This window comes from Rhinoderma darwinii, chromosome 8, assembly GCF_050947455.1.
Source record: "Rhinoderma darwinii isolate aRhiDar2 chromosome 8, aRhiDar2.hap1, whole genome shotgun sequence".
NCBI classification, from domain to species: Eukaryota; Metazoa; Chordata; class Amphibia; order Anura; family Rhinodermatidae; genus Rhinoderma; species Rhinoderma darwinii.
The window spans coordinates 9405653-9418100 of NC_134694.1; the positions used below are offsets into that span (position 1 = coordinate 9405653).

General features: G+C 42.4%; 3 protein-coding genes across 5 annotated transcripts in view; 2 read left to right on the forward strand and 1 right to left on the reverse strand.

The window, feature by feature from the left end:
* LOC142659160 (ficolin-2-like) overlaps nucleotides 1-12448 on the reverse strand; it is a 39218-nt gene that overhangs the window by 19520 nt on the left and 7250 nt on the right. The window lies entirely within an intron of this gene.
* LOC142659157 (ficolin-2-like) lies at nucleotides 339-5179 on the forward strand. Its single transcript, XM_075834976.1, has 10 exons — nucleotides 339-543; nucleotides 771-884; nucleotides 1130-1174; nucleotides 1245-1298; nucleotides 2025-2060; nucleotides 2520-2564; nucleotides 3037-3164; nucleotides 3425-3554; nucleotides 3964-4098; nucleotides 4598-5179. Exons 1-10 carry the CDS (start codon nucleotides 459-461, stop codon nucleotides 4855-4857), a joined length of 1032 nt encoding a protein of 343 aa, XP_075691091.1. The 5' UTR covers nucleotides 339-458; the 3' UTR covers nucleotides 4858-5179.
* LOC142659158 (ficolin-1-A-like) overlaps nucleotides 8815-12448 on the forward strand; it is a 29086-nt gene continuing 25452 nt past the window's right edge. Inside the window, exon 1 of one of the 2 annotated variants that reach the window (XM_075834978.1) lies at nucleotides 8815-9006. In XM_075834978.1, the coding sequence (XP_075691093.1) occupies nucleotides 8925-9006 (82 nt within the window). In that variant the 5' untranslated portion in view covers nucleotides 8815-8924. The remainder of the gene's footprint in view (nucleotides 9007-12448) is intronic. The other variant, XM_075834977.1, reaches the window with a different exon arrangement.

Consider the following 12448-nt stretch of genomic DNA (forward strand, 5'->3'; position numbering starts at 1 on the left):
TGACTCCTCCGAACCAAGAAATGCCCTGTTTCTATGGGCCGGTTTGTGTGTGCATTTGTACCAGTTAGTTTAGGATTTAGAATGAATTGTGCAAATGCCCTAGGGACGTCTCCCCATTACATTCTTGTAACACTGTAGAGAATAAATACATAAAAGGTAACTTATTAATAGTATGTCTACTTCATTGGAAATTCACACAAAATTCCAACTCTAAATATAACGACTGTGTAACGCAACTATACGTCGATAACACGACCTTTACCTTGGGCTGTGTAAATATCATTGGTGGCATCTTGGGATATAATTTCTCGTTACAGGTCAACAGGGGAGGTCAGAGCGTTCACCCGGACATTACGGGAACTGTGGTTAATATTGAGACACTCTCTCTGTATGTTTGCAGTAAGGTTAGGGATTAATAAACTATCCATGTATCAGTGGATGGGAGACAGAAAGCAACTATGAGAGTGTTATTACAACTTATACTATGCATCTTCAGTGGAATACTGACCGTGTCTTGTCAGGAAGATAAAGTCTCTTGTCCAGGTAAGAAGAATATCAACGTCTCCAGATGATAGATATGAGATAGATAGATAGATAGATAGATAGATAGATAGATAGATAGATAGATAGATAGATAGATAGATAGATAGATAGATAGATAGATAGATAGATTTACATATTATTTCGGCACATCAGATCATCACTGTGATTTCTCGGCTAATGTTCATTGTCTCAGTCGACTAACAACACAATTCTCTATCTCCCGTTAGAAGTGAGGGTCTTAGAAGTTGGGGATTCCAAGCAGCTTACCGTTCTGCAAGGATGTCCGGGATCTCCAGGCCGACAGGGTTTGGAAGGACTACCGGGACCCATAGGAAACAAAGGTATCCTGATACAGTACAGATATTATGTATAGTTATGTTTGCACTGCTGGTTGTATAGGTTTATATGTGTCTTTCTAGCCATTACCTTATAGAACCATATGGTGATCTAAGTTCGGGTCAGTAAAACCGCAGGGGGTCCATGTGCGGCCATATTACAACCGGAGGTAGAATTTTGCACTTTTTAATAATGGGTTCTTCAGATTTAATGCAGCAACAACTTTTAATATGAATTCTGCTTTATTTAGGAGAAAGTGGGATTTCTGGGCCCACAGGACCACCGGGAGAGAAAGGTAAAAACATTACTGGATAATTGACTTTGCTTTAGTTCAATGGGCTTAATGTTTAATGTATTACTATTAGGTGAGAAGGGGGATCCTGGTGAACGAGGGGATCCTGGACCCCAAGGAAATCAAGGTAATGGAGATATATCTCAGGCTGTGTACAACAATCCATTCATACCCTATACCAGGGACTCCCTCAGCCAGTGGTCTCCAAGCTTTGACTCACACAATTACAGCTCCCAGGTTGGAGGCCACTATACGGGGAAATCTCATAGTCAGGGCAAGATTAGAACATGGATGAAAGTTGGTAAATTCCCATTGGGCCTCAAGCATCAAGAGTCTACCATGCTCCTCATATAAATGCCGGGGGCGTTAAGGCCGGGGGGTAAGAGGTCATGGGTACTTTAACAGAAATTGGCCGCTTTTATTACTCTCAAACGTTCCCCCCTCCACCCACTGACAAGCGTCAAGTACTCCAATTCCTAGAATATATAATCTCTCCCTGCTCACACAGTTTTTAAGTTAAAAAAGAAGATACGTGTCTAACATATTCCACCTTTATACCCGTTCAGTCCAGGCGGGCATTATAAAGCCTGTGTGGACAATTATAGCTATCCTCACCCCACAGGGGGGGCCATTTCAGGGTTTGACTGCTCTTACTGTAAAGAACCCTTTCCTATAATGAGGTGGTAAGTTCCTTTCCTTCATATGTCAAGTATGTAATGATGGACCAGGGTATTTAGATATAAACCTAGGACAAGTTTACATAGAAAAACAAAATGATCCCTCTCCCAAAGCTTGTAAAGTTCTAATATTTTATAGACTGGCTTTGCATGGTGTTTCTTTTCTTTTTGGATAGGAGAAAGAGGACCGCCGGGAAAGCCAGGACAACCAGGTAAAGATGCTGGGGCTCGTGTATATAATAAGTTTGAGATATTTTTGAGTGTGAGACAAATTTGCACCATATTCTATGTACCAGTCCAACTGAGCTTTGCAGTCACGTGCTAGATGTCTATATCAGTGTAACACCCCCTAGGTATCCCAGCGCCTCGATGTGGTGTGTGCAGCCATATAATTACATATGCAACTAGCTCCCCCTAGTGGCAGCTGTCAGCAGGCTTTGCGGGAGTCTTGCTTGCTCCTGGACAATCTGGAAGAATAGACAAGAATGGTGTAGATGTGGGTGATGGTCTTTGGGCAGAGCCTTCTACCAAGTCCTGGTTGGAGCCTTCAACCTTGAAAACATCCAAAACCAAATAATTTAGGGATTTCCTAATAAGAACAATTTAGATGGATATTTATAAAACATTATGGTGGCAACGAAATCTAACAAGTGGTTTTATACTTTCTCCAGGTGCAAAGTGCGACAAGAGTATCACATGTCCAAGGGAATTTACTGGTAAGTACCAGACATTGACGGCATCTATTCCTAGAAAAAAGTCAGGAGAGATCCTAGAAACGAAGCCATAAAACATCTGCTATGAGGCCTACACCTGCGCAGGATCTAGATCATTAGATACTTAGACTTTGCATTTGCCCCTGAGCATAGCAATTTTCCATAAAACCACACCAGTTTTTTTTTTGTTTTTTTTAAAAATAAGGACACCCTCATTTTAAAGGGTGATTCCACATTTTGATATCTTCCCCAGTTCCCTGGTTCTGTGCAACAAGCACCATGTCACGGATTCAAAACAAAGGAAATATGATCCTTGACCCTGAGAAGATTGTAAAAGGTGGCATTCCCCTTTAAGAATTAGGCAGACATGTTGATTGCTAATTCGTACCATATGTTTTCCAACTTTATACCATAACTGATAATCAACCTGGGCATAAATGACAACATGGACCCTGTCTGTTCCTCTACTGTATAGGTGCCAGGAACTGTAAAGAGCTACAGGACAGCGGCTTTCGCCTGACAGGATGGTATACAATATACCCTGACGGCAGGAGGCCATTGGCAGTTCTGTGTGACATGGATACAGACGGGGGAGGCTGGACTGTAAGTTATTATACTCTGCATTCATATATTGGTGCAATAAGCACTTAAAATCTTGCCGAAGTGCATTTTTCATGGGCCCAAATTGGGGACATGATGCTTTGCATGTGTCACTTTAAACTTGTCCTTATGGGCGGAACTTCTGCCAAGAGTGGTAGAACCTCCTCCTCTGTGTCGGAACCATCCCCCCCCCTCCCCCCGACCAAAACCCATTATGCTACATGTTCTGCAGTGTGAATCTCTACCTGACCTATGCTCTTCAGGTGTTTCAGAGACGTGTTGATGGATCAGTGGACTTTAACCGTGTTTGGGGCAGCTACCAGTGGGGATTCGGTAGTCAGTTGAGTGAATTTTGGCTTGGAAATGAACATCTCCATCGTCTCACGGCCACAGGTATATTACCCCTATGGTGACAACCCTTTCTCTATCATAGTACATGGTTGTGTTAAGTCTACTATTGTAGGAACTCTTTCCAATGGTTCTCCGCTCTGACTAATAGAGGGCGCTCCTGAGCACAAAGGTCCACTCCTTTCAATGGCGTCCAGTTAGGACCACCTCGTCATACAATGATTTTTATGGTTTGACATTCTTTCTAAATAACCGATAAGGTACAAATCTAAAATTAGTGAGACATCTGACCACCCTCTGAACATCTGCACCGGTGGTACCGGCAGTGCCGAGAGAGGCCGACCTTCACACCTCTGAAGAATGTTGGGACCAGACAGAAACCTCCTGGGTGGGTGGGGATGGGGCAAATGAAAGAAACAATGGAACTTTAAACAATGGTGATCACTTCTTGCAGGATCGTATCAACTCCGCTTTGACTTAGAAGACTTTGAAGGCAACCGAACCTATGCCACATACAATAATTTCAAAATTGAGGGAGAGTCCGACCAATATATGCTTCGTTATGGTTTATTCACTGGAGGAACGGCAGGTAAAAGCGACTATCAACCCATTCACTTACATATTTCTGGAGAGTTCCTTTAAGGATCTCTGCTTTTACAATTGAGTGTTTGGTCATAATTGAAATACAGTTTGGGACTGTAGACCATCAAGAAGTCATTTTTATGAACAGGAGAATGGTTGTGACAATTAATATGGTTTCCTGTTATGGTACGCCTTCCGCTAAAGCGTTTAGCTGGTTTTAACCCAAAAGGCATTTCCGAAGGAAATATTATGACACGTATATTAATTCCCCATCCCCCTATCTTCTCCCTGGACCCATTGTGCCCATTCAGGAACACAGCAAGATGATATCAACCCAGGACTGATCTCTTCATTGTGACAACCATCCTCCTATTCACTTGCCCTCTTGCTGCCATGCTCATGTAATTTCAACTTGACTACGCCTTTATGTACGCCATGTACACAACATAATATTTGGTATTGTGGAGTAGTCTTTTTATTATTTCGTGATTTTATTCTTTTTCTAGGCGATTCACTAGGAACACAAAAGGATCAAGCCTTCTCCACCAAAGACCAGAACAATGACAAGTCTAGAGGTGGACAAAGCTGTGCCCAATACTTCAAAGCAGGCTGGTGGTTTGAATCCTGCCATCTCTCCAATCTGAATGGGGAATACCTGAAGGGCGCACACCCAACTAAGGGCAAAGGCATCATTTGGTTTCATTTCAGAGGCAACTTTTACTCCCTAAAGTCCTCAGAAGTTAAGTTTCGTCCTGTTAAAACATAGACAGGCCATACGCTGGAGAATGCGGTCAGATTCCTGATGTAAATACGTTTGTGTCTGCATTAGTGAACGTGCTGTTACCATAGATAGCGGTACCCTGGGCAAGGACTCATCGGTATCATACCCCGAGACACTATGGGGCCCAAGGGGGGAGGGGCAGCTCAAGATGTCCTAATCCAACTTCATCATGTGTGTCCCTCTCTCCTCTATATGCGTCAACTATGTTCTGTGTTTTAGCCAGTGAGGTTAATTACCAGAATTGTAGGCCCACTAGATACTGTATCTAAGCAAGTTATTGAGAATAAATTGTACGATTTTCAATGAATATATACTCCAGTGTGTTTTGTTTAATTTTCTACCAGACCAGAATAACGGGAGAGATTTATCAAAACTTGTGCAAAGAAAAGTGGAGCAGTTGCCAATAGCAACCAATTTGATTTTAGCTTTCATTTTGCAAGAGTCCTTTGAAAAATGAAACAACAACCTAATTGGTTGCTATGGGCAACTGCTCCACTTTTTCTTGTCACCAGTTTTGATAAATCTCTCTAAATGAGTTTACATGCAAGCAATGCATTATGGGGGATTCATGAAAGCTGTCTATCAGGAAAAATATCTTTGTTGCCCAAAGAAACCAACCAATGGGCAACAAGGACATTATTCATTAATCTTCCTGTCTCTTCATTTTTTAATCTACTGGTTAAACAGCCCCAACTACCATATGATGGGTTAGGGTATGTTCACACGGCCTATTTACGGACGTAATTCGGGCGGTTTTGCCCCAAATTACGTCCGAAAATAGCGCCTCAATAGCGCTGACAAACATCTGCCCATTGAAAGCAATGGGCAGACGTTTGTCTGTTCACACGAGGCGTAATTTACGCGCCGCTGTCAAATGACGGTGCGTAAATAGACGCCCGCATCAAAGAAGTGACCTGTCACTTCTTTGGCCGTAATTGGAGCCGTTATTCATTGACTCCAATGAATAGCAGCGCTAATTACGGCCGTAATGGACGCGGAGTTCAAGCGCCTGCACATGCCGTTACGGCTGAAATTACGGGGATGTTTTCAGGCTGAAACATCCCCGTAATTTCAGCCGTAACGGACGCCCTCGTGTGAACATACCCTTACATGATATAGTGTCATCACATCCTCTAGGGGTCCAAAGTCAAAGCACGGTGCCATATTTACATAGTTGCCAGCATTAGAAAGTGAACACAGGGACACTGAGGGTCTGTTGTCTTTGGTGGGTGTGTCTTATGGGGTGTGGCTTATGTGGTGGGTGTGGCTGTTGGGGCGTGGCTTTTTTTTCAGATTTTCTGCCTACATATAAACAAACAAACATTTTGCACTAGTTTGCCTGACAACTACTATGGTGGGCAGTATCTCACTCCGGCTACCTGGATGTTTACAGGCAAGTGATGTCTCTATCACTAAACCAGCGTAGATAGTGCCCCTTGTAGATATTGCCACGCACTGCTCCCTGTAGATATTGCCACGCACTGCTCCCTGTATATATTGCCACGCACTGCTCCCTGTAGATATTGCCACGCACTGCTCCCTGTAGATATTGCCACGCACTGCTCCCTGTAGATATTGCCACGCACTGCTCCCTGTAGATAGTGCCCCTTGTAGATATTGCCACGCACTGCTCCCTGTAGATATTGCCACGCCCACTTCTCTTTACAACGCCCACTTGGTAAAAAGTAAAAAAACGCCCAGTTGATCATTAAGAACTAATTAGCATAAATGTACAATTGTTCATAACTTGCACAAAAATTATCGTTTTTCTAAATAAAAACCACTGCCGTTATCTAAATTACAGCGCCGATCAGATTATGTAGGAGACAGGGCATTTATAATCTGGTGACAGAGCCTCTTTAACAAACTAAAGAGAAGCTTGAGAATCAGCAGGACGAATGAAAATTAAGTCATTTAGATATTGTACTAGACCACCATCTTTCACATCCCCAAGAGCTTCTTAATCAATAGACATAAAAAATTACTAAAATTAGTAGCATGGCAAGGTAAATCCTATGGGCAGGCACTTGTGAAAATAATATTAATCTTCATATTGAAAGCTCAGGGAGTTAAACCCTTTAGGATTAATTGGTAACAAGCGAAATGCAGATTTAATATCTGCCTTGGCTGATAAAGTTCTCCTACCATATCATAGACATAGCATCCTCAAAAGTAAAATAGTCTACCAATACAAATCCTTTTCCACGTCATCATTGAGGGAACACTTGTCAGGAAAGGAAATCTGGTGTATCAATCTAAATTCATTTGGTTTCATCTTTGAAGAGGTGACAATCTGAAATCGATAGACAGAGGAGTAGCAAAAGGACTTTCACTCCTTCCGATATCTCATCAATCTTTTGTTGCACTTCTTTATGCAATTCATCGGACCTCAGATTGTCAACCCATGTGCAGCCATTTCCTTGATACTCAAGGACCAAAAAAAAAATCCATCTTTAAACCAATTCAGGAGCAACTGAGTCTTCTCCCTATCTGGGTACGACTAGCCACACCACTATTCTTTGCCACATCACTGGCATCTGGGCCTTCATGGAGAGAGATTACCGAATTGGGACTGATTTGATTAATTAGAATTTTCGAAGCAACGAAAAATTGGGTGTGAACCCGTAAAGAAAAATCACTCATCTATGTACAATCACTCATCTATGTACAATCACTCATCTTTGTACAATCACTCATCTATGTACAATCACTCATCTATGTACAATCACTCATCTATGTACAATCACTCATCTAAGTACAATCACTCATCTATGTACAATCACTCATCTATGTACAATCACTCATCTATGTACAATCACTCATCTATGTACAATCACTCATCTATGTACAATCACTCATCTATGTACAACTATGTAACCATTTACATTCAGTTTCATCGTATGCATTGCTCCGTTTAAGACCAGGATGAACAGCAAATTTCTAGCGAAATAGTCCATCATAATTAACCCAAGCACATCCTCCAAAATTACGCTAAACCTCTAGCACTATGTCCACATGCTGAAAGAGACCACAACACTTTTGAATGTATTTTTCACCCAATACAATTTTAGGAGTCAAATCAATTTTGTTTAAATCGTTCTGAATATGTGGCTGTTATTTTGGTGACTAAATAAAAAATGCTCGTACATGTACTTTTGAAAGGAAATTTTTTGGAAATATTATCCCATTAGATCATAACATTTATGTTTTTTACATTCCGGATTTGGGCTAATAGGTGGGCGGACCTGTCCCTGTAATATCCTGCCCTTACCTAGGACCCCATATACAGGTGACGGATTTGTTTTAAGAGAAATCATGTGATTTACAGGAATCCCTCGTCCAGTACAGGGCAGACTGCCAAGTATAGAAGAGGTCAGTAACAATCAGAATTGTGGACAGGCGGAAATCTAGTAAAGTGGGTAGTAAAGTGGGCACATTCTGACTAACAGTTATGGGGGCAATGCCATTTTGGGGGCAAGCATTTTTGGGTGTGTCAGTGGAAGGTGGGGGTGTTGTACTTATTGACTGGTAATTATATTATACTTAGGTTCTCTACTAAAGGTGCCCATACACATTAGATGACAGTGGACTGAATCTGCTGATTTCAGGCGAACAGGCCATCCACAGATTTCAACATGCCCGATCCTTTGTTTCCACAAAATATAAGAGGTGTAGCAGCGGCTTATTGCCCTCTCCCCATTGAGCAGGGCATGCATGTTTATGGGGGGGGGGGGGGGGTCAGGAGAAATATCTGTGGCTCGAATGAGCGTTTGGCCAACATCGGTGTATGGCCACCTTGGGACCTGGGTGCAATGCTGGGATTAGTTGAAGTGTCGCTACCAAACAGGTAGCCTTCTATGTTACACAAACAGTAGCATCGGTTTCTCTGCTACCTTATTATCTCCCTACAAATCAATACGGGTTGTTGACCTAGTTCCCTTGATTTTCAGTAACTACACGCAGTATTTACAATAGAGGGAAACAAGGAGGGCACTTAGCTTTATAAACTCTGCTATGCCAGTAGGTAAAATCAGAAAATCAAAGAAGGAGCCATGATCCCCTCACCACAAGACATATTGGGCCTCCTACTTGGTACAATCTTAATCTGCAGCCAGGCAGAAGACACCTGCCCAGGTAAGTGCCATCCACATTATTACTTTGTGATAGACGCCTGGCAGAGCTAATTCTAGCTCTGACGGCTTCAGGATCACGTGACCCATGTGAGACAGTTTACAGATGTAATGTCACATGATGAGAATCTCCTGAATGCTGTATGCATTTGATTCCATGTATTCCTGTGGACTGTAACTGGTTAATGACAGGTCATGACGGTCACGTTGTGTTCTAGACACAGGAGCTTACATTCTATATCACAGTGACTGGTTACATTTTTTGCGCTGCAAGCAGATAAATGTATTTCCTTAACCCTTTCAGGACTGAGCCTGTTTTGGCGTTATTTTTTTTGTTTTATGTTTTCAGATTTTTTTTTACATTATAACCTTTATTCAGTGGGTCGGTACGATTACAGCGATACCAAATATGTATGTGTATATATATATATATAAATATAAAAATTATGTTTTATTACTTTTGCACATTTCATGCAAAAATAATAGTTTAGGTCGCTGCATTCCAAGAGCCATAACTTTTTATTTTTCCGTCGGTGAAGCCATATGTGGCTTGCTTTTTCCCGGGCGAGTCATATTTTAATAAAAAAATATTTTGCGGTACATATAAATTGTCGATTAACTTTGCAATTTTTTTTTTTTACGTCGTTCCCCGTGTGGTTCAAATAACTTTATTATTTTTATTAATTTAGCATTTTTTAAAGAAAACACAAAATAAAGCCGCTTTTTATGTGGAAAAATAGATTTTTTTCTCTCCATGTGAACATTTTTTTGTAATAAACTCTTTTTAACTTTATTTACTTCTTTTTAATCCCACTAGAGGACTTCAGAATGTGATCCTTTGATCGCTTCTATAATGCTTTGGTATACACAGAGCATTATCACTTGCTGTTATGGCCTTTGGTTTGGCCTAATAGACATATAGCCATGGCAGGCCTGGAGACCTTTGTTAACCATACACATGAAACAAACGTCTGTAGGAATGACCAATTTTGAACAGTCACCCAACGATCGTTCACAGGAAAGACTATGAATGACCCTTTATTACAGCCGACCGCTAGATAATGGAATCTGTGGTGTTGGATTTGTTCAGCCACTTGTAATCGAACGTGTATGGGACAGTCTGACAGACTCATGGCGGATGCTTCACAATCCGCAGGTGTGAGAATAAGGGTATGTGCACACACACTAATTACGTCCGTAATTGACGGACGTATTTCGGCCGCAAGTACCGGACCGAACACAGTGCAGGGAGCCGGGCTCCTAGCATCATAGTTATATACGATGCTAGGAGTCCCTGCCTCTCTGCAGGACAACAGTCCCGTACTGTAATCATGTTTTCAGTACGGGACAGTAGTTCCACGGAGAGGCAGGGACTCCTAGCATCGTACATAAGTATGATGCTAGGAGCCCGGCTCCCTGCACTGTGTTCGGTCCACTACTTGCGGCCGAAATACGTCCGTCAATTACGGACGTAATTAGTGTGTGTGCACATACCCTAAAGGGCTAAGGGTATGTTCACACGGCGGGGGTCCGTAACGGCTGAAATTACGGGGATGTTTCAGCCTGAAAACATCCCCGTAATTTCAGCCGTACCGGCATGTGCAGGCGCTTGAACGCCGCGTCAATTACGGCCGTAATTAGCGCTGCTATTCATTGGAGTCAATGAATAGCGGCTCCAATTACGGCCAAAGAAGTGACAGGTCACTTCTTCTACGCGGGCGTCTATTTACGCGCCGTCATTTGACAGCGGCGCGTAAATATACGCCTCGTGTGAACAGACAAACGTCTGCCCATTGCTTTCAATGGGCAGATGTTTGTCAGCGCTATTGAGGCGCTATTTTCAGACGTAATTCGGGGCAAAAACGCCCGAATTACGTCCGTAAATAGGCCGTGTGAACATACCCTTAAAGTATTCAAAATAGACGGGCGGCTATAACGAACGTACGCACAGGTGAACTTATAATGTAAATAGAATAAACACATATATATATTTCATGGGCCTACTGCCCATCATCTCACAACTAACCTATTGTTCATGCCTCCCCCATGCAGGTAATGCCTGTCTTCCCCAGGCTGGGTGCACTGTGTGAGTGGATCACACCTTTCTTAAAGGAGCCCTCACAGCTAAGTAGGCTTATCAGACAGCCCAAAGCATGGACTGTCTGGATGGAGCGGGAGCCCACCCATCATTCCCTATACTCTAGCAAATCAGGCCCTTATTCCGGGTTTTGGACTCAACCTGAATCCCAGAGAGATGCCACAAATATACCACTCCAGCAGCTGCACTGGCACACTATATAAACAAGAGCACATGAAGTTCATGAGACAAAATAAAATGTATTACAAAAAACGTAACAATAAAGTTATAAAACACTAGAAAATAATTTAATTTAGTTTCTCGTACTCCTTCTGGAAGAGAGCTTGTGTGTCCTTTTTTTTCTGTATCGTATCCAGCCCTCTCATGTCAGAATACATTTCTAATATATTTTTTATTTGTGTCTGTGGGAAAAATAATACCTCAATAAAAACCTGCTCAAAAAAGTCAGCAGTTTTTGTTTTAGATAGATAGAGGATAGAGAAATAAACTCCCCTTATACAGGAATTGTCTGCGTGGCCTTATCGGTAGCGCTGTCCTCATTTGCACAACTAGGACAAATAAAGACATTTTGCGATCAGCATACCATATTGGAGATTATGCACAGCGCTCCCAAGTTCTCTGTCTTCAGTGGCGGCGCTCATTAGTGCAGCACCGGCCGGGTGCCATCATGCTGATCACAAACAGGAGCGGTGCAACGGCTGTAATAAATAGCCACGCTCTAACAGCGGAGATCAGGGAAACCTCAATTCTCTGCCATTATCCCCTTGAATTCTGAGATCAAAGCTGACTGCGGCATTCAAGGGGATAATAAAATGACAACTATGATCACGTCACAGGGAACCCCTGTGAAGTAATGGAGGGACATAACTTTTAGGGTATGTGCACACACACTAATTACGTCCGTAATTGACGGACGTATTTCGGCCGCAAGTTCTGGACCGAACACAGTGCAGGGAGCCGGGCTCCTAGCATCATAGTTATGTACGATGCTAGGAGTCCCTGCCTCGCTGCAAGACAACTGTCCCGTACTGTAATCATGTTTTCAGTACGTGACAGTGGTCCTGCAGCGAGGCAGGGACTCCTAGCATCGTACATAAGTATGATGCTAGGAGCCCGGCTCCCTGCACTGTGTTCGGTCCGGGACTTGCGGCCGAAATACGTCCGTCAATTACGGACGTAATTAGTGTGTGTGCACATACCCTTAATTATTAGCCAAACTGCTTGAGAAAGGCCCAGATTGGGACTGAAACGTAACAATCTTACATATGGGTGAATAAATGTTTTTCACTTTTTTGACTACTATGCTGTGGAGTGCTGCCTATTTTTTGAATTCCTATATATATATATA